Source organism: Ornithorhynchus anatinus, chromosome 2 (assembly GCF_004115215.2).
Source record: "Ornithorhynchus anatinus isolate Pmale09 chromosome 2, mOrnAna1.pri.v4, whole genome shotgun sequence".
NCBI classification, from domain to species: Eukaryota; Metazoa; Chordata; class Mammalia; order Monotremata; family Ornithorhynchidae; genus Ornithorhynchus; species Ornithorhynchus anatinus.
In genome coordinates, this window is record NC_041729.1 from 32,493,501 (window position 1) to 32,515,012 (window position 21,512).

A 21,512-nucleotide genomic window follows, 5' to 3' on the forward strand; every position below is an offset into this window, starting at 1 on the left:
AGGGACATCGAGACCAGAGGGGGGAGGCGGACAAGAGGTCAACGGCAGGACGGACGACACTGAAGTACAGAGAGTAGGTTGACAGTAGAGGAGAAAGGTGTGCGGATTAAGTTGCGGCATCAGATCAGCGAGATAAGCCGTGTGGTTCAGTGGAAAGAGCCCGGGCTTGGGAGTCAGAGGTCATGGGTTCTAATCCCGGGCTCTGCCACTCGTCAGCTGTGTGACTGTGGGCAAGTCATTTCACTTCTCTGTGCCTCAGTGACCTCGTCTGTAAAATGGGGATTAACTGTGAGCCTCACGTGGGACGACCTGATTATCTCCCCCAGCGCTTAGAACCGTGCTCTGCACATAGTAAGCGCTTAACAAATACCAACATTATTATTATTATAAGCGGGGAGGAAGAGAGCTGATTGAGCGCCTTAAAGTCAATGGCCAGGAGTTTCTGTTTGATATGGAGGTGGACGGACAACTCGGAGGCTCCTGAGGATCGAGGAGGTGTGAGATGTACGTGGAAAACTGCAGGCGGAAAAACGTATAGGGAAAAGTGATCTGGGCAGCAGAGGGATGAGCAGACCGGAGAGGGGAAAGACAGGACGCAGGACGGTCGGTTAGGGAGGTGACGCTGTGCTGGATGGGCAGCGGAGCAGTTGGGATGGAGAGGAAAGGGCGGATTCTAGCAATGCTACGAAGGAAGAAACGGCCGAACTTTGTGATCGTGAATGAGAGAGAGGAGTGGAGGATCACGCCAAAGTGACGGCAATATTAGAGATAGAAAACAAAGCAGAGCGAGGCCTATACGGTCACGTGACATCTTTGTTGAAACCGGGACTAGAACTTTGAACTCCTTACACTGGAAACCTACTCTTCCCATTAAAAAAAAGCATACGCTGTCAAACATCTGAAAAGGTCAGTGAATAACAATAATAACTGTAGCACTTGTTAAGCGCTTATTATGTGCCAAACACTGTTGGACACAGTCCCTATGCCACACACTTACTCCCCATTTTACGGGTGAGGTAACTGAGGCACAACGATGTGAGGTAGCTTGCCCAAGGGCCAATCCCCGTTCAACCAGTTCTTCAGAAAGACTTGGAAAAAGAAGTTCACGTGGTGGCTAAAACTGAAAAAAAAAATATTCAAACTATGAGGGAGCTAAACTAATTTTTAAGTTTCTAAGTCTAGATCTCTAACAATACCAGAATCTCGAGGCACATTTATTTTTCTGTGCTAATTAAGGGGATCATGGTGCCCTCGACTGTTCCTGGAGACCGGAACAACAATAAAACTCAGGGTCTTGCTGAACAATAACAAATATGAGCTGGCCACTAAAAACAGTTTCCTGGACTTGAGGCTGTATGAAAAAAAAAAGGAAGCGGCAAGAATCCTAATTCCATTTTCCAGATGCTTCTTCTATAAAGTCTAAACTACATAGCTCAAAAACCCCGACGCATGTGTCTCACTGTAGCTAATGTACTCCATGAACTCATTTTCTTCCAACTGGCGCATGCGTAACCTGAGCGTATTGAATACGAACTAGAGAAACTTACGGCCTTTCTTCAATCTGTTTAGGTTGTCGTGACTATTCATTCAACGACCTTAGTGTTCTTGGAAATCACGAGAAAGGAAAGAAAAACTAAAATCCCTGAAGTTTATGATCTGCAAACCTAGGAGACCTTATGCTTTTCCATGAAGAATGAAGAAGGTTAAGACAGAAATTCCCTAAAGCATTAAGACCTCAGTGAACTCATCCAGAGGACCCTGGCAACACAGACCTCAGGCCCACTATCCTAATGGGAAAAAACAAAAGGCTGACAGTTTTGGCACAGGAAGTTATGTCGTTCCCTCATTTAATATACATTTTGAGCTTTGAGTGTGCACTTTTCATCTGCTATATACACGTATTATGGGGACGTTCATTCATTCAGTTGCATTTATTGAGCACTTACTGTGTGCAGAGAACTGTATTAAGCGCTTGGGAGACTCCGACACAACAATAAACTGACACGTTCCCTGCCCACAACGAGCTTACGGTCTAGGAGGGGAGACAGACATCGACACAAATAAATTAAGGATACGCACGTAAGTGCTGCGGGGCTGGGGGGGGGGGGGGGGCAAAGGGATCAAGTCAGGGAGACACAGAAGGAAGTGGGAGAAGGGGGAGCTTAGTCTGGGAAGGCCTCTTGGAGGAGAAGGGCCTTCGATAAGGCTTTGAAGTGGGGGAGAGTAACTGTCCGTCGGATTTGAGGAGGGAGGGCCTTCCAGACCGGAGACAGGACGACTCGGCAGTAAGATAGGCTAGAAGGAGATTCAGTGAGAAGGTTCGCACTAGAAGAGCAAAGTGTGCAGGCTGGGGAGTTTCCGTTCGATGCAGAAGTGGATGGCCTACTGGAGTTTTATGAGGAGTGGAGTGATAGGTCCTGAACGGTTTTGTAGAAAACCGTTCAGAAAAACCCAAGAGGTCTTCCCAGACTGAGCTCCCCCTTTTCCCTCTGCTCCCCCTCTACCCTCCTCTTCACCTCTCCGCAGCTAAGCCCTCTTTTCCCCCCCTTTCCCTCTGCTCCTCCCCCTCTCCCTTCCCCTTCCCTCAGCACTGTACTCATCCGCTCGACTGTATATATTTTCATTACCCTATTTATTTTGTTAAGGAGATGAACATCACCTTGATTCCATTTATTTGCTATCGAGGAGACGTTCATCCCCTTGATTCTATTTATTGCTATTGTTTTTGTCTGTCCATCTCCCCCGATTAGAGTATGCGCCCGTCAAAGGGCAGGGACTGTCTCTATCTGTTACCGATTTGTCCATTCCAAGCGCTTAGTACGGTGCTCTGCACATAGTAAGCGCTCAATGAATACTATTGAACGAATGAATGAAAAATGATCCTGGCAGCAGGGTGAAGTGTGGACTGGAGTGGGGTGAGGCAGGAGGCTGGGAGGTCAGCGAGGAGGCTGGCGCGGTAGTCAAGGCAGGCTAGGATAAACGCTTGGATCAGCGGAGCAGTCGTCGGGACGGAGAGGAAAGGGCAGATACTAGCGATGCTGTGAAGTGGGGACAGACAGGATTTAGTGGTGGACTGAATATGTGGGTTGAATGAGAGGAGTCAAGGACGACCCCAAGGTTACAGGCTTCTGAGATAGGAAGGATGGTGGTGCCATCTACGGGGACGGAAAAGTCACGGGGGAGGACAGGGTTTGGGGGGGAAGATAAGGACTTCTGTTTTGGATGCGTTAAGCTCGAGGTGACGGGAGGACATCCAAGTACAGACGTCTTGAAGGCAAGAGGAAACGCGAGACTGCGGAGAGGGCGAGCGATCGGGGCTGGAGATGTAGATTCGGGTATCGTCCGCACCGAGGCACGTATTGCAAAGCGAAGATAAAATGAGCCTCCAATTTAATGCAAAAACAGCGCCACCTCATACGGAGCTGAAAATAAAGAGGCAATCTAATTTGCATGTCTTCTCCCCGACTAAAATAACTTGGATTTATAACACGTTCTTTAAAGTTCTTTTGCACTACATGTAGATCGGCCCATTCCGGTGGTCAAACGGTGCTGTGTAACTGAGAACTCAATTACGCGGTAATAGTGGCAAGAAGTCATGTCTTACCCTCCTCCTCTGAAGCACTTTCCCGCCTAAAGACTTACCCCTCTAAGAATGCCCCTACGGACCATCCCTACTCACACAGCTTCATATATATATATTTATATACAGATATATAATTTGTTACTAAGCACTGGGGGAGATACCAGCTAATTAAGTTGGACAGAGTCCAAGTCCCACATGACGCTCACAATATTAATCCTCATTTTACAGATGAGGTAGCTGAGGCCCAGAGAAGTGAAGTGACTTGCCCAAGGACACACTACAGACAAGTGTTCTCTTCCCCTCTTCAAAACCCTACTTAAAGCTCACCTCCTCCAAGAGGCCTTCCCAGACTGAGCTCCCCTTTTCCCTCTGCTCCCTCTACGCCCCCTTTCACCTCTCCACGGCTAAACCCTCTTTTCCCCCCCTTTCCCTCTGCTCCTCCCCCTCTCCCTTCCCCTCCCTTCGGCACTGTACTCGTCCGCTCGACTGTATATATTTTCATTACCCTATTTATTTTGTTAAGGAGATGTACATCGCCCTAATTCTATCTGCTATTGTTTTAATGAGATGCTCCTCCTCCCGATTCTATTTATTGCTATTGTTCTCGTCTGTCCGTCTCCCCGGATTAGACCGTGAGCGCGTCAAAGGGTGGGGACTGTCTCTATCTGTTACCGATTTGTCCATTCCAAGCGCTCAGTCCAGTGCTCTGCACATAGTAAGCGCTCAATAAATACTATTGAATATTGAATGAAGTGGCGGGGCTGGGATTAGAACCCAGGTTCTTCTGACTCTCGGACCCACGCTCTCTCCATTAGGCCCCTCTACTCTCCACCTCGAACCATATCCCAGTTACCTGCCCATCCCCGTGCATCGAGTAATCACAGCAATAACAACGATAACGGAACGCATTAAGTGTTTATTACGGACTAGGCACCGTGCTAACAGCTGGGGTAGACACACGGTTGTGAGACGGAACGCAGCCCACAGTTGAATTGGGGCCCATAATATCTCATTCCCAATTTAGAGATGAGGAAAGGGAGGCTCGGAGAGGGTGACTTGCCCAGGGTCACACAGCAGGTCAGTGGCAGGTAATAATGTTGGTATTTGTTAAGCGCTTACTATGTGCAGAGCACCGTTCTAAGCGCTGGGGTAGACACAGGGGAATCAGGTCGTCCCACGTGAGGCTCACAGTTAATCCCCATTTTACAGATGAGGGAACTGAGGCACAGAGAAGTAAAGTGACTTGCCCACAGTCACACAGCTGACAAGTGGCAGAGCCGGGAGTCGAACCCATGACCTCCGACTCCCAAGCCCGGGCTCTTTCCACTGAGCCACGCTGCTTACTAGACAGAACCCGAACGCGAGCCGTCACTGGGCAGGGATTGTCCATCTGTTGCCGAATTGTCCGTTCTAAGCGTTTAGTACAGTGCTCTGCACACAGTAAGCATTCCATAAATACTACTGAATAAATGAATGCTAATCAAGGGTATTTACTGAGCACATACTGTGTGCGCAGAGCACCGTACTAAACACCTGGGAGAGTACAGTGCAAGAGACGGCGGATACGTTCTCGGCCCACAACCTAATCCCAGCTCTGTAACTTGCCTGCTGTGTAAATTGGGGCGAGTCGTTTCCCTGCGAGGTCTCTCATCGTCCCCAGCTGAAAAATGGGAATTAAGTGCCCGCTCCCCCTCCCTCAAGAAGCAGCGTTGCCTAGTGGTTAGAGCCTGGGCTTGGGAGTCAGAGGGCGTGGGTTCTAATCCCAGCTCCGCCACTTATTCGTCTGCTGCGTGACCTCGGGCAAGTCACTTCGCGTCTCTGTCTCTCGGATCTCACCTCCGTAAAACGACTGTGAGCCCCACGGGAGACGGGGAGTGTGTCCAACCCCATCGGCTCTTACCTACCCCAGTGCTTAGGATATAGTCAGCGCTTAAATACCGCAATTATTATTACTCGTAGATCGTGAGCCCCGCCTGGGGCAGCCCTGTGTCCGACCCGAGGGCGGGGCTTCCCCAGCAGCGCTCGCCACAGTGCTTGGCACAGCGCTCAACGCCCACCACAATCATTCTGAGCATGGCACAGTGGATAGAGAATGGGCCCGGGAGTCAGAAGGTCACGGGTTCGAACTCCGCACCTACCCCTTGCCTGCTGTGTTACCTTGGGGCAAGTCACCTCACTTCTCTGTGCCTCGGTTGCCTCGTCCGCAAAATGGGGATCGAGACCGTGAGACCCAAATAGGACCCGGACCGTGTCCAACCCGACTGACTCTTACCTACCCCAGCGCTTAGCGTACGGTCAGCACTGAAATACAATTATTATTACTCTTAGACTGTGAGCCCGGCGTGGAGCAGCACAGTAACTCATCTGAGGGCTTGGTTTCCCCTCGCAGCGCCTGACACACAGTAAGCGCTTAGCACCATCATTACGAGCATGGCGTAGATGCATAATAATAATAATAATGGTATTCGTTAAGCGCTTACTACATGCCAAGCACTGTACTAAGCGCTGGGGTAGATACAGAGTAATCAGGTTGTCCCACGTGGGGCTCACAGTCCTAAAACCCACTTTTACAGATGAGGTAACTGGGACACAGAGAAGTCAAGTGGCTTACCCAAGGTCACACAGCAGACAAGCGGCGGAGCCGGGATTAGAACCCACTACCGCGACCTTAGAGAAGCAGCGTGGCTCAGTGGAAAGAGCCCAGGCTTGGGAGTAAGAGGCCATGGGTCCGAATCCCAGCTCTGCCACTTGTCAGTTGTGTGACTGTGGGCAAGTCACTTCACTTCTCTGCGCCTCAGTCCTCTCATCTGTAAAATGGGGATGAAGGCTGTGAGCCCCACATGGGACAACCTGATTCCCCTGTGTCCACCCCAGCGCTTAGAACAGTGTTCTGCACATAGTAAGCGCTTAACAAATACCAACATTATTATACAAGGTAATGAGGTTGTCCCACGTGGGGCTCACAGTCTTCATCCCCCTTTTAATAATAATAATAATGTTGGAGTTTGTAAAGCGCTTACTTTGTGCAGAGCACTGTTCTAAGCGCTGGAGAAGATACAGGGTCATCAGGTTGTCCCCCGTGAGGCTCACGGTCTTCATCCCCATTTTAATAATAATAATAATAATAATAATAATGTTGGTGTTTGTTAAGCGCTTACTATGTGCAGAGCACTGTTCTAAGCGCTGGGATAGATACAAGGTAATGTGATTGTCCCCCGTGAGGGTCCCAGGCTTCAACCCCATTTTAATAATAATAATAATAACGTGTTTGTTAAGCGCTTACTATGTGCAGAGCACTGTTCTAAGCGCTGGGATAGATACAAGGTAATGAGATTGTCCCCCGTGAGGGTCCCAGGCTTCATCCCCATTTTAATAATAATAATAATATTGGAGTTTGTTAAGCGCTTACTATATGCAGAGCACTGTTCTAAGCTCTGGGGGAGATACAGGGTCATCAGGTTGTCCCACATGAGGCTCCCAGTTAATCCCCATTTTAGTAATAATAATGTTAGTGTGTGTTAAGCACTTACTGTGTGCACAGCACTGTTCTAAGCGCTGGGGGAGGCACAGGGTCATCAGGTGGTTCCCCGTGAGGCTCCCAGGCTTCATCCCCATTTTAGCAATAATAATGTTAGTGTGTGTTAAGCGCTTACTGTGTGCAGAGCACTGTTCTAAGCGCTGGGGGAGATACAGGGTAATCAGGATGTCCCACCTGGGGCTCCCAGGCTTCATCCCCATTTTAATAATAATAATGTTAGTGTGTGTTAAGCGCTTACTCTGTGCAGAGCACTGTTCTAAGCGCTGGGGGAGATACAAGATAACGAGGTGGTCCCCCGTGGGGTTCCCAGCCTTCATCCCCCTTTTCCAGATGAGGTCACTGAGGCCCAGAGAGGTGAAGTGACTGGCCCCCAGTCCCCCAGCTGCCAAGGGGCAGAGGCGGGATTCGAACCCAGGCCCTGTGACTCCCCAGCCGGCGCTGTGCCCACCGGTGGAGGGGTGAGCAGCCCCCCCCCGCCCGCCCGCCCGCCCGCCCGGCCCCCGCGGTACCTCTTACAGAGGGAGGCGTCGTCGCAGGTTCCCTGCACGCCTTCGTCGGCGGCGCTGCAGGGGCCCCCGGCCTGAGGGCGCGGCTCCCGGAGGCTGACGGCCATGGCGGCCACGGGACCGCAGCGGGCCCGGGCCAGCAGCCCGCCCGCCCCAACAACCCGCCTCCTCATTGGCTCCTCCTCACCCCGCCTCTTTCCGCACGCCCATTGGCCGGCCCCGCCCCCAGAGCCCCGCCCTCCCCCCCGAATCCCGCCTTCTTATTCGCTCTTTGCCCGCGTCGCTCAGGCAGGGCGGGACGGAAGTGACGTCACCCAGGCCGGCTGGGGCCCCGAGGGCTGCTGGGAGTTGTAGTTTTGCTGCCGCCGTCGTGCTTCCCCCCCCCCCCCACCCTCGTCAATCGTCTTTATCGAGCGCTTACCGTGTGCAGAGCACTGGACTAAGCGCTGGGAAAGTACAAATCAGCCACAGACCCCCCAAGAGTCCGGGCTTGGGAGTCAGAGGTCTTGGGTTCGAATCCCAACTCTGCCACTTGGCAGCTGGGTGACGTGGGGCAAGTCATTTCACCTCTCTGGGCCTCATTCGTTCATTCGATAGTATTGATTGAGCGCTTACTATGTGCAGAGCACTGGACTGAGCGCTTGGAATGGACAAATCGGTTAACAGATAGAGACAGTCCCGGCCCTTTGACGGGCTCACGGTCTAATCGGGGGAGGCGGACAGACAAGAACAAGGGCAATAAAGAGAATCGAGGGGAAGAACGTCTCATTAAAACAATAGCCAATATTTTAAGTGACCAGCCTCTATCCGTTGAGTGTAACTGAGCATGTACTATAGTGCCCAGCACTAGATTGAGTACTCTGGAAGGGGAGACAGACACTAAAATAAATTGCAGTTTGCTGGAAGTAACAGATAATAAAGAAATGAATATTAGTGGCTCCAAGAATCAGCCCGGCCTAGTGGGTAGAGCATGGCCTGAGAGTCTAAAGGACCTGAGTTCAAATTCTAACTCTACAATCCATCTGCTGTGTGACCTTGGTCAAGTCATCTGTTACTGATTTGTCCATTCCAAGCGCTCAGTACGGTGCTCTGCACATACTAAGCACTCAATAAATACTACTGAATGAATGAATTTAACTTCCCTATGCCTCGGTTACCTCAACTATAAAATGAGAAATAAAACTGGGAGTCCCACAGGGGACATGGACTATGTCCAAACTGATTAACTTGTATCTACTCCCGTGCTTATTACAGTGCCTGGCACATAGAAAGCACTTTACAAGGTCCATTTCTTTAAAAAAAGGGAAAGAAATGGAGTTAAGGGGGGAGAAAGTGAGTACTCTCTAGACTGTAAATTTGCTGTGGGCAGGGAACGTGTCTACCGACTCTGTTATACCTCAGAAGTGCTTAGTCCAGTGTTCTGCACATAGGAACTGCTCAATAAATATGATTGCTTCATTGACTGACTCAAGCCGCCAAACTAACTCTCTTCCCCACTTCAAATCCCTACTGAGAGCTCACCTCCTCCAAGAGGCCTTCCCAGACTGACCTTCCCCTTTTCCCTGTGCTCCCTCTCTGCTCCCTCCCCCTTCCCCCCTTCACCTCCCCTCAGCTAAGCCCCCTTTCCCTCCGCTCCTCTCCGTCTCCCTCCACCTCCCCTCAGCACTGTGCTCATTTGTCTATATTTTTATTACCGTATTTATTTTGTTAATAAAGTGTCCATCCCCTTGATTCTATTTCTCTTGTTTATGTTGTTTTATTTTTGTCCGCCTGTCTCCCTCGATTAGACTCTGAGCCCGTCAGTGGGCAGGGATTGTCTCTATCTGTTCCCGAATTGTACAGTCCAAGCGCTTAGTACAGCGCTCTGCACATAGTAAGCGCTCAATAAATACTACTGAATGAATGAAAGTGCTTGGGTGGCATGAAAGTGCTGAAGTGTAAATTGGGGATATGAGTTTAGGAGATGAAAGGTTAATCAGGGAAGGCTTCCAGTAAGAGATGTGGTTTCACAAGGATTTTGAAGCTGGGAGTGCAGAGCTTTGCTGGAAATGACGTGAGGAAGTTTGAGGGGAGAATGAGGCCTAGGAAGTTCATTCAATAGTATTTATTGAGCGCTTACTATGTGCAGAGCACTGGACTAAGCGCTTGGAATGGACAAATCGGTAACAGATAGAGACGGTCCCTGCCCTTTGACGGGCTCACGGTCTAATCGGGAGAGACGGACAGACAAGAACAATGGCAATAAATAGGATCGAGGGGATGAACATCTCATTAAAACAATAGCAAGAAGTAGGTTAGTTTGAGAGGAATGAAGTTTATTAACTGGGGTGTGGTGGGAGAGTGGAAAAGTACTCCCAGCTAATATTCTGTACTCCCAGGACCGTGCTCTTTCTACTGGATCGCTTTGCTTCTTGCCACATTCTGGGCGAACATCATGACTGCTAGACCAATCAATCAATCACGGGTACTACCTGAGTGCCTACTGTATGCAGAACACTGTACAAAGTGAAATGCATAAATATTTTTCAACTAATATCAATTTTGGGGTCTCTGTACCCAAGAACAGTAATCATTATTATTATTATTATTGTTGGTATCTGTCAAGCGCTTACTATGTGCAGAGCACCATTTTAAGCGCTGGGGTAGGTACAGGGTAATCAGGTTGTCCCACGTGAGGCTCCCAGTTAATCCCCATTTTCCAGATGAGGCACAGAGAAGCGAAGTGACTTGCCCACAGTCACACAGCTGACGTGACCATTTCGTAGCCCGACTCTGCCCCTTGTCAGCTGTGTGATTGTGGGCAAGTCACATCAATTCTCTGTGCCTCAGTTCCCTCATCTGGAAAATGGGGATGAAGACTGTGAGCCTCACGTGGAACAACCTCATTCCCCTGTATCTACCCCAGCACTTAGAACAGTGCTCCGCATATAGTAAGCACTTAACAAATACCAACATTATTATTATTATTATTATTATTATTATTATGACCACTGGTGACAGCACCTCACTACTGAAGAGGTTGAATACTCACCGACGGCACTGTAAAATTTTCTAGGTTGCTCTCTGATCATCCCTGGTGGGACGACTTCCAATTTTTACATGAGTTCTTAGAGCCTTCCCAGAGTGAACTGTGATGAGAGGAACTATTTATGGAACAGGACCTTCTTAATGGACAATGTAACTAGATAGGTGCTAAATGTAGTTTCCAAATTCCAGCTTCCAGTTTCAGCAGCTATAGTTGTTTGTTTACATGTATTCCACCTCAGAAATGATCGTGGAAAGATGTCGTGTAACAAGATTCCTTTATCTACCCCACAGTAGTCGAACGTCAATAGTTCACGTAATAAACGGCTTCGCTTTAAACCTGACACGTTCAGATCACTGGTTGTTTCAGGATTCTTAAATGTCTCCCTTTTCGTTGGTACGTCTTAAGTGCTTACTATATGCTAAGCACTGTTCTAAGCACTAGGGAACACATGAGATAATCAGGTTGGACCCGGTTTATGCCCCACATGAGGCTCACGGTCTTAAGTGAAGCAGCGCGGCTCAGTGGAAAGAGCCGGGCTTGGGAGTCAGAGGTCATGGGTTCGAATCTCGGCTCTGCCACTTGTCAGCTGTGTGACGGTGGGCAAGTTCACTTCGCTTCTCTGGGCCGCAGTTACCTCGTCTGGAAAATGGGGATTAACTGTGAGCCTCACGTGGGACAACCTGATTACCCCGTATCTACTGCAGCGCTTAGAACAGTGCTCTGCACATAGTAAATGCTTAATTACCAACATTATTATTTTTCTTATTAATCCCTATTTCACAGATGAGGTAACTAAGGCACAGAGAAGAATTAGAACCCCGATCTTTCTTCCTCCCAGCCCCATGCTCTATCCTCTTGGCTGTTTCTGTTATATTGTACTCTTCCAAACAGTACACTGCTCTGCAAACTGTAAGTGTTCAATCAATATGATTGATTGATTGATTGATTAGTAGCAAGTGCCGCACTGCTCACTATTGATAAACAAAGTTGTACTCTAATCTACAAAACTGAAGCATCTGGCTCATGCTGTACTGTAGATTAAAACTGAGGAAAATTATTTGAAATGCATTTTAAACTTATTGCAGTTTAAGGGAATAGACCATCAAATAGACCCCTTTATTGGCACTAAAACTGTCTACATTTGTAAAATATTTTTATGATCGCTGTAATGATTGTATTGTACTCTCCCAAGGGCTTTGAATAGTACTTTACACACAGTAAGTGCTCAATAAATACCATAGATTGAATGAAAACATTTGAATTGCAATGAAGACTGTTATTTTCTGACATATTTTTTCTCCACAGTTTTAAACTTTCATTTCATTTCCATTCTAGATTTAAATTCACATCCTTGATCAGCACTCAGTTCTCCGTCAGCTTCATTGTTACGTCTTTTCGGTTTTGGTTTTTTTAAAAAATGATATTTAAGCACTTATGATATGCCAGGCTCTGTACTAAGCGCCGGGGTAGATAGAAGATAGGTTGGACACAGTCCATGTCCCACATGGGACTCACTATCTTAGTCCTCGTTTTACAGATGAGGTAACTGAGGCACAGAGAAGTTAAGTGACTTGCCCAAGATCCCGCAGCAGACGAGTGGCAGAGCTGGGACTAGAACTCGGGTCTTCTGACTCCCAGGACCGCGCTCTTTCTACTAGATCGTTTTACTTCTTGCCACATTCTGGCTGAACATCATCACTAATGTTTATTGAGTCCCTTCAGTGTTTGTAATGTTATAGTAGGCAGACAAAGGCACAGAAGTATCTGATATTGTAAAGGACACCAGAGATCATATGTCCCACACCCCTAACCTTGATTGAGAAGCAGCGTGGCTCAGTGGAAAGAGCCCGGGCTTGGGAGGCAGAGGTCATGGGTTCTAATCCCGGCTCTGCCGCCTGTCAGCTGTGTGGGCAAGTCACTTCACTTCTCTGGGCCTCAGTTGCCTCATCTGGCAAATGGGGATGAAGACTGTGAGCCCCACGTGGGACAATCTGATCACCTTGTATCCCCTCCAGCACTTAGAATGGTGCTTTGCACATAGTAAGCGCTTTACAAATACCATCATTATTATTATTATCAGCCACCTTGCAGTGCTTGCTGCTAATCACAGAGGGCTGGATGGGAGGGCGAGGATGACTCTAGGCAAACCACCACTCCTGAAAAAACAATTCCAGCAAATATCCTGCTGATGGTGGAATATCCCTTCTGTCTACCCCCAGACACAAGTCCTTAGCTCCTTGGAATTTTTTTTTTAATGACATTTGTTAAGCATTTAGTATGAGCCAGGCACTGTGCTAAGCATCGGGGTAGATATAAGTTAATCAGCTTGGACGCCGTGCAGATCCCGCACAGGGCTCACAATCTTAATCTCAATTTTGCAGGTGAGGAAACTGAGGCGCAGAGACGTTACGTGACTTGCCCAAAGGCACAGAGCAAGTAGAAGCAGCGTGGCCTACTGGATAGAGCAAGGGCCTGAGAGTCAGATGACCTGGGTTCTAATCCCGGCTCTGTCATTTGTCCGACGTGTGTCCGAGCAGCCTATTTAGGGATGCGCTTCTCACCTCAGATGGGGGAGGGAGGAGAAGGGTATCTTCGACACTGCCAACCTCACCAAACACAAGCCTGGTTTAACAGAGGAATGGTCAATCTGAGAAGCAGCAGGGTCCAGTGGAAAGGTCACATGCCTGGGTGTCAGAAGGACCTGCGTTCCAATCCTGCTCTGCCACTTGTCTGCTGTGTGGCCTTGGACAAGTCACTTACTTCTCTGTGCCTCATCTTTACCTGGAGATTAAGACTGAGCACCCCCACATGTGACATGGACTGTGTCCATCCAGATTAGCGTGTGTCCACTACAGTGCCTGGCACATATTAAGCCCTTAACAAATCCCATTAAATGAAAAAAATCAACCAGTGGTCTTTAGTGGGCACTTCATGGGAGCCTCGTGAACCTTTATTTCGCCACACGGATAGGATGTTACCTCTTGTAGGGTCGCGTTTGAAAGTGAAGGAATAGCTGCATATAGAGATAGATTATATTACAGATATAGATCATATATTGTATATTTAATACGCATTTAGGAACGTTCATGGGAAGTTGAGGAAACAGTAGTTTCCGCCCTCAAAGAGTTCAAAATGTAGGATGAGAGGGAGGAACAGGGGAGGAGGAAGAGACAAACCAAAAAGTATTTTCAATTTCACAATAAATATTTTAAAAGTATAATATTTCCTAATCAGCAAAATGACTCAGTGAAGGAAGGCTCAACCGCCCCCCTCTTTCCTCTTCTCTCTCAACTCCAACAAACATAGGGACCGCGGAGTTCCCCCAAAAGTCCAGCCTCAATAGCTGGGGGTTCTCGGTGCTCTCGTAAAAAAACAATAATAATAATAAGAGAATCAGCATGGCCCCATGGAAAGAGCACGGGCCTGGGAGTCAGAGGACCTGGGTTCTAATCCCCCCTCTGCCACATGCCTGCTGTGTGACCTTAGTTCTCCGAGCCTCAGTGACCACATCTGTAAAATGGGGATTAAAGCTGTGAGCCCCACGTGGGACATGGACTATGTCCACCTGATAATAATAATAGTGATGGTATTTGTTAAGCACTTACTATGTGCCAAGTACCGTTCTAAGCGCCTGGGTAGATACGAGGTAATCAATTTGTCCCACGTGGGGCTCACAGTCTTAATCTCCATTTAACAGATGAGGTAACTGAGGCACGGAGGAGCTAAATGACTTGCCCAGAGTCACGTAGCTGATAAGCGGTAGCTCTGGGATTCGAACCCACGACCCCTGACTCCCAAGCCGTGCTCTTGCCACTAAGCCGCGCTGTTTCTCTATCGTCTATCTTCCCTAGCATATAGCACAGATACCATTAAAAAATAACAAACGTTCTCTTTATCTTCTTTTCCAATTTCAAATTGTTTTCACTTGTCATTCTGAATAGGTCTTTCTCTCTCCTTCCACTGTCTACGAAACAACTCCCTTTTTAGGTATTTCTGCTACTTTTACCGTGCTTTCTAGCCATTCAGAGGAACACATCATGGAGAGATAGTGACACGTTTGTCATTTCATTGAAAGCCCGATATCTGTAGAGTACTTGGCCATCATTAACTTCTCTGTGCCTCAGTTCCCTCATCTGTAAAATGCAGATTAAGACTGTGTGCCTCACGATGGACAACCTGATGACCCCGTATCTCCCCCGGCGCTTAGAACAGTACCCTGCACATAATAAGTGCTTAACAAATACCAACATTATTATTATTATCATTAATTCATCCAAACAACGTTCTTGTGAGAAAGATTCATGTTTTACAGGAGGCACAGAAAAAGTAGCTTATTCAAGATCCCTTTGCGTCAGCAATAAAGTCATGACTGGGTTTTGGGATTCCAACCTAATTCCGGTGACTGAATACCGGCATCGTGCCCGGAACAAAAATTTTGACGGGATGGGAAGGAAGATCCCCTTTCTCTCTCCAGGGTATTTCAACTTTGACAAATACTATTCACGTTCAGTCAGTCAGTCGTGTTTACTGAGCACTTACTGTGTGCAGAGCACCGTACTAAGCACTTGGGAGAGTACAATAGAACACTAAACAGTTTCCCTGCCCACAATGAGCTTACTGTCCAGAGAGGCAGACATTAATATAAATAAATAAATTACAGACACGCACGTAAGTGCTGTGGGCCTGGGAGTAGGGATGAATAAAGGGAGCAAGTCAGGGCGACGCAGAAGGGAGAGAAGAGGAAAGGAAGGCTTAGTCAGGGAAGGCCTCTTGGAGGAGATGTGACTTCAATTAGGCTTTGAAGGCAGGGAATAAAGCTTTGGGAATAAGGGGGGCAATATGGATTTGAAGGATCTAGAGTATCCAGGCATCATTGGCAGGAAATGGCTTTCTAGGAGCTGTTTAATAATCTCACTGGGAATTTAATAATTTAATAATTCCCCTGGGAATCTCACTGGGAATTTAATAATTTAATAATTCCCCTGGGAATCTCACTGCTGCTCTGTCTACCAAAGAATGGCACAAATGGGAGAATAAATTTTGCAGATGTATACCTGAATGGAAGTGCGTGCTATGTCAACAACTTGCATAAAGTTGAAGCTTCGATTTTGGTTCGAGTTTGAGTGCTCCAAAAAAACCCAAAGCCTATGGAAGGTCACATCTATTTTCAATCAGGTATTATGCATATTTCAAAGCTGCCCATTACATATATTATTCAGTTCTCAGGCAGAGGAAATCCTGTTTGCCCGAAATACACTTGCTCTTACTATGGTCGTATGTAAGGTCATATACGTATATGGTATATGGTCATATACGGAGAAGCAGCGTGGCTCAGTGGAAAGAGCCTGGGCTTCGGAGTCAGAGGTAATGAGTTCGACTCCCGGCTCTGCCACTTGTCAGCTGTGTGACTGTGGGCAAGTCACTTAACTTCTCTGTGCCTCAGTTCCCTCATCTGTAAAATAGGGATTAAAAGTGTGTGAGCCCCAAGTGGAACAACCTGATTAGCCTGTACCTTCCCCAGCGCTTAGAACAGTGCTCGGCACCTAGTAAGCGCTTAACAAATACCAACATTATTATTATTATTATTATATGTACCGTTTTTTTCTTTGGGTCAGGGAGAATTGGGTAGGAAAGCACCCTCAGCTGATGTGTGGGGGAGAATCTTTTTAACACTCTGGTCACATGCGCGGCAAAACACGTGGTGAGAGATGGTCTCCCTTTATGAGTCTTGGCCCAGATGAAGAAGTGAGAAGAGAGCATGAATAAAATGGGGAATTTTCTGCTTTTTATTGAGGATGGCCGGGGAGCCAAGGCTGGGGCTAGAAAATTGGAAAATTCTTTCATTCAGTCGTATTTATTGAGTGCTTACTCTGTGCAGAGCACTGTACTAAGCACTTGGAATTAAAAATGAGCAATAAATTGTGACTGTGTGCTGGACTGACCAACTAGAGGTTACATGGAAAGCTATGTTGGGCAAAGGCAGAATAATGTAAGTGGTTTTTATCCAGAGCATTTGAAATGGGGCTGGGTTTTACCCAGTTCAGTTTAGGTCCCGGAACACAAGGCATTCGCTAACTGGCTGATCTCTGCTTCAAATGCCCATTCCTCACCCACTCATTCCACCTCTTCACCCTCACTGAGGCAGGGCTCTCTTCTGGTGATAATGTGTCGGGGGCCATTTTCTCCTAAAAAGGAGAAAAGGGACCAGAAGCAGCTGCGTCTTCTCTCACTTCCCATAGTTCAGAGGGAAAGGAGGAACTGGTCTATTCATGGCATTCACAACCTCTTCCGAGCCATCTCATCCCTTCCACCTCTTCCTTTCACATCAGCACTGCGCACCTGCCTTCGAGCATGGAGAAGCAGCGTGGCTCAGTGGAAAGAGCATGGGCTTTGGAGGCAGGGCTCATGAGTTCGAATCCCAGCTCTGCCACTTGTCGGCTGTGTGACTGTGGGCAAGTCACTTCACTTCTCTGTGCCTCAGTTCCCTCATCAGTAAAATGGGGATTAAGACTGTGAGCCCCACGTGGGACAACCTGATTCCCCTATGTCTACCCCAGCGCTTAGAACAGTGCTCGGCACATAGTAAGCGCTTAACAAATACCAACATTATTATTATGCTCAAGCCTTGCCCCCGTGCTCTTGATTCAATCATCTTCTCCACCAATCACCCCACCTCCTTCCTCCCACTCTTGTCCAAACTGCGCAGGTGGTTTACGCTCGATGCCTTCACTTCTCCAACATTCTTCAAATAATAGTATTAGTAATAATAGTATTTATTGAGTGTACGCTGTTAAATGAACTGTATCCCTATCATCTAGGTTTTGGCCCCTTCACTCTACTGAGTCCGCCTCCTTTGGACTTGGTTTAACTTAATCATAATAATAATTGTGGTATTTAAGTGCTTACTATGTGTCAGGCACTGTACTAAGCACTGGGGTAGATACAAATTTGTCAGGTTGATACAGTCCCTGTCCCGCATGGGGTTTACAGTCTTAATCCCCATTTTAGAGATAAGGTAACTGAGGCCCAGAGAAGCGAAGTGACCTGTCCAACGTCACACAGCAGACAAGTGGTGGAGCTGGAATTAGAATTCAGGTCCTTCTGACACTTAATAATAATTACGGCATCTGTTAAGGGCTTACTGTGTGCCAGGCACTGTGCTAAGCGCAGGGGTGGATACAAGCAAACTGGGTTAATCATAATAAGCGCTTACTATGTGCAGAGCACTGTTCTAAGCGCTGGGGAAGATAGCGGATAATCAGGTTGTCCCACGTGAGGCTCACAGTTAATCCCCATTTTCCAGATGAGGCACCTGAGGCACACAGAAGTGAAGTGACTTGCCCACAGTCACCCAGCTGACAAGTGGCAGATCCGGGATTCGAACCCATGACCTCTAACTCCCAAGCCCGGGCTCTTTCCACTGAGTCACGATGCTTTGTCCCACGTGGTGTTCACAGTCTTGATCTCCATTATACAGATGAGGTAATGGAGGCCCAGAGAAGTGATCTGCCCTAGATCACCGAGTGGACACGGGATGGAGGTGGGATTAGAATCCATGACTTGACTCCCAGCCCCGTATTCTGCCCACTGCACTGATCATCCGTCGGCTATGCTGATCCTCAGCTTGGATGCTCACTCCTTTTTCCCAGACATTACCTGGGTTGTGGGCCCAGTCCTGCCCTTCTGTCCTAAGGGGCAGTGCCCGGGGGCTGCCCATGGCCCAGGGTCTGGCAGGACCTATTATATGATTCCACTTTAATAATTTCCGATTTGTGGGGCCGGAGGGGTAAGGTAGAGAAACAGCGTGACTTAGTGGAAAGAGCGTGGGCTTGGGAGTCAGAGAACATGGGTTCATTCATTTTTTAATTCAATAGTATTTATTGAGCGCTTACTATGTGCAGAGCACTGGACCAAGCCCTTGGAATGTACAATTCGGCAACAGATCGAGACGGTCCCTGCCCGCTGATGGGCTCACAATCTATACGGGGGAGACAGATGGCAGAGCAAAACAGAACAAAACAAAAACAAGACAACATCATCACCATATATAGAATCAAGGGGATGTACACCTCGTTAATAATAATGTTGGTATTTACTAAGCGCTTACTATGTGCAGAGCACCGTTCTAAGCGCTGGGGTCGATACAGGGTAATCAGGTGGTCCCACGTGAGGATCACAGTCTTCATCCCCATTTTCCAGATGAGGGAACTGAGGCACAGAGAAGTGAAGTGACTTGCCCACAGTCACACAGTTGACAGGTGGCAGAGTCGGGATTCAAATCCATGACCTCTGACTCCCAAGCCCGGGCTCTTTCCACTGAGCCACGCTGCTTCTCTGTTAACAAAATGAATAGGGTAATAAACAATATATACAAAGAAGCACAGTGCTGAGGGGAGGGGAAGGGGGAAGAGGGAGGAGCAGAGGGAAAGGGGGGGCTCAGTCTGGGAAGGCCTCCTGGAGGAGGTGAGCTCTCAGTAGGGCTTTGAAGAGGGGAAGAGAGTTAGTTTGCGGAGGTGAGGAAGGAGGGCGTTCCAGGAGCGCGGGAGGACGTGGGCCGGGGGTCGACGGCGGGATAGGCGAGAACGGGGGACGGTGAGGAGGTGGGCGGCGGAGGAGCGGAGCGTGTGGGGTGGGCGGTGGAAAGAGAGAAGGGAGGAGAGGTAGGAGGGGGCACGGGGATGGAGAGCTCTAATCGGCTCCACCTGTCACCCTGGGCGTGCCACTTAACATCCCTGTGCCTCAGTTACCTCATCTGTAAAATGGGGATTCATTCATTCATTCAATGGTATTTATTAAGCGCTTACCGTGTGCAGAGCTCTGTACTAAGCGCTTGGAAAGTACAGTTCAGGAACAGAGACGATCCCTGCTCACAGTGGGTTTACAGTCTAGAAAGGGGGAGACAGGCATCAAAACAAGTAAACAGGCAGCAGTAGCATCGGTATAAATAAAAGAGAATTATAGATATATACATATCGTTAATATAAATAGAATTATAGCTATGTACGTATCATTAATATAAATAGAATCATAAATATGTACATATATGCACAGGTGCAGTGGGGGGAGTAGAGCGAAGGGAGTGAGTTGGGGTGATGGGGAGGGGAGGGAGAGCGGAGGAAAAGGGGGAGCTTAGTCTGGGAAGGCCTCCTGGAGGAGGTGAGCCTTCAGTAAGACTTTGAAGGAGGGGATTATGACTGGGAGCCCCACGTGGGACAACATGATTAGCTCGTATCTACCCCCCAGTGCTTAGAACAGTGCTTTGCACATAGTAAGCACTTAACAAATACCACCATTAACTTCTCTGTGCCTCAGTTACCTCATCTGTAAAATGGGGCTAAAGACTGTGCGCCTCACCTGGGACAACCTGATTATCCCGTAAATCTACCCCAGCTCTTAGAACAGTGCTCAGCACACAATAAGCGCTTAAAAGATACCAACATTATTATTATCATTCCAAGCACTTAGTACAGTGCTCTGCAAGTAGTAAGCGCTCAATAAATACTATTAAATGAACGCATGATTAAAATTGTGAGCTCCACGTGGGACAACCTGGCTACCTTGGATTCACCCCAGCACTTAGAAGAGTGCTTGGCACAGAGTAAGGGCTTAACCAAGGCCAAATCATTATGATTATTCTATTGGCTTAGTACAGTGCCCTGTACATAGTAAGCGCTCAACAAGTACTATGGAATGAATTTATGATTAAAACTGTGAGGCCCAGGTGGGACAACCTGGCTACCTTGTGTGTACCCCAGTGCTTAGTCCAGTGCTTGGCACAGAATAAGGACTTAACCAATACCAAATCATTATGATTATTCTATTGGCCGGCTTAGTACAGTGCCCTGTACATAGTAAGCGCTCAGTAAGTACTATTGAATGAATGAATGATTCAAACTGTGAGCTCCACGTGGGACAACCTGACTACCTTGTGTGTACCCCAGCGGTTAGAACAGTGGTTGGCGCAGAATAAGGCTTAACCAATACCAAATCATTATGATTATTTTATTAGTCGGCTTAGTACAGTGCCCTGTACATAGTAAGCGCTCAATAAGTACTATTGAATGAATGATTCAAACTGTGAGGCCCAAGTGGGACAACCTGGCTACCTTGGATCTACCCCAGCGCTTAGAACAGTGTTTGGCACAGAGTAAGGGCTTAACCGATGCCAAATCATTATGATTATTCTATCAGTCGGCTTAGTACAGTGCTCTGCACACAGTAAGCGCTCAATAAGTACTATTGAATGAATGAATGATTAAAACTGTGAGGCCCAGGTGGGACAACTTGGCTACCACGGGCTTTGGAGTCAGAGGTCATGGGTTCGAATCCAGGCTCCGCCACTTGTCAGCTGTGTGACTTTGGGCAAGTCACTTCACTTCTCGGTGCCTCAGTTCCCTCATCTGTAAAATGGGGATTAAGACTGTGAGCCCCACGTGGGTCAACCTGATTCCCCTGTCTACCGCAGCGCTTAGAACAGTGCTCGGCACATAGTAAGCGCTTAACACATACCAACATTACTTGGGATCCACCCCAGCGCTTAGAACAGTGCCCCACGTTGGACAACCTGACGACCTTGTATCTATCCCAGCGCTTAGAACAGTGCTTGGCACAGAGTAAGGGCTTAACTGATGCCAAATTATTGTGATTATTTTATCAGCTGGGCCAAGGGCGCCCAAATCCCCTCAGGCCTGAGGGGGGCAGAAGGAGGAGGAGGCCACACCGGAAGTGACGTATAGGGCGGGGCCGGGCCTGAGGCCGTCGTGGGGCTCCGCCCTCTCTCACAAGGCGCCGGGAGCCGCCGCCGCCGCCCGCTCCTACAGCGCCAGAGGGAGGGTCGTCGCCGCCGCCGCCGCCGCC

General features: G+C 48.1%; 1 protein-coding gene across 2 annotated transcripts in view; it reads right to left on the bottom strand.

Moving 5' to 3' along the window:
- Window positions 1-7,772, bottom strand: part of LCMT1 (leucine carboxyl methyltransferase 1) — a 55,574-nt gene extending 47,802 nt beyond the window's left edge. For both annotated transcript variants that reach the window (XR_003756778.1, XM_029057505.1), the window contains exon 1: window positions 7,631-7,772. Coding sequence is in view for 1 of the 2 variants with exons in the window: in XM_029057505.1 (XP_028913338.1) it covers window positions 7,631-7,734 (104 nt within the window). In the remaining variant the exon portion in view is untranslated. The remainder of the gene's footprint in view (window positions 1-7,630) is intronic.
- Between the last annotated feature and the right edge of the window lie 13,740 nt (window positions 7,773-21,512).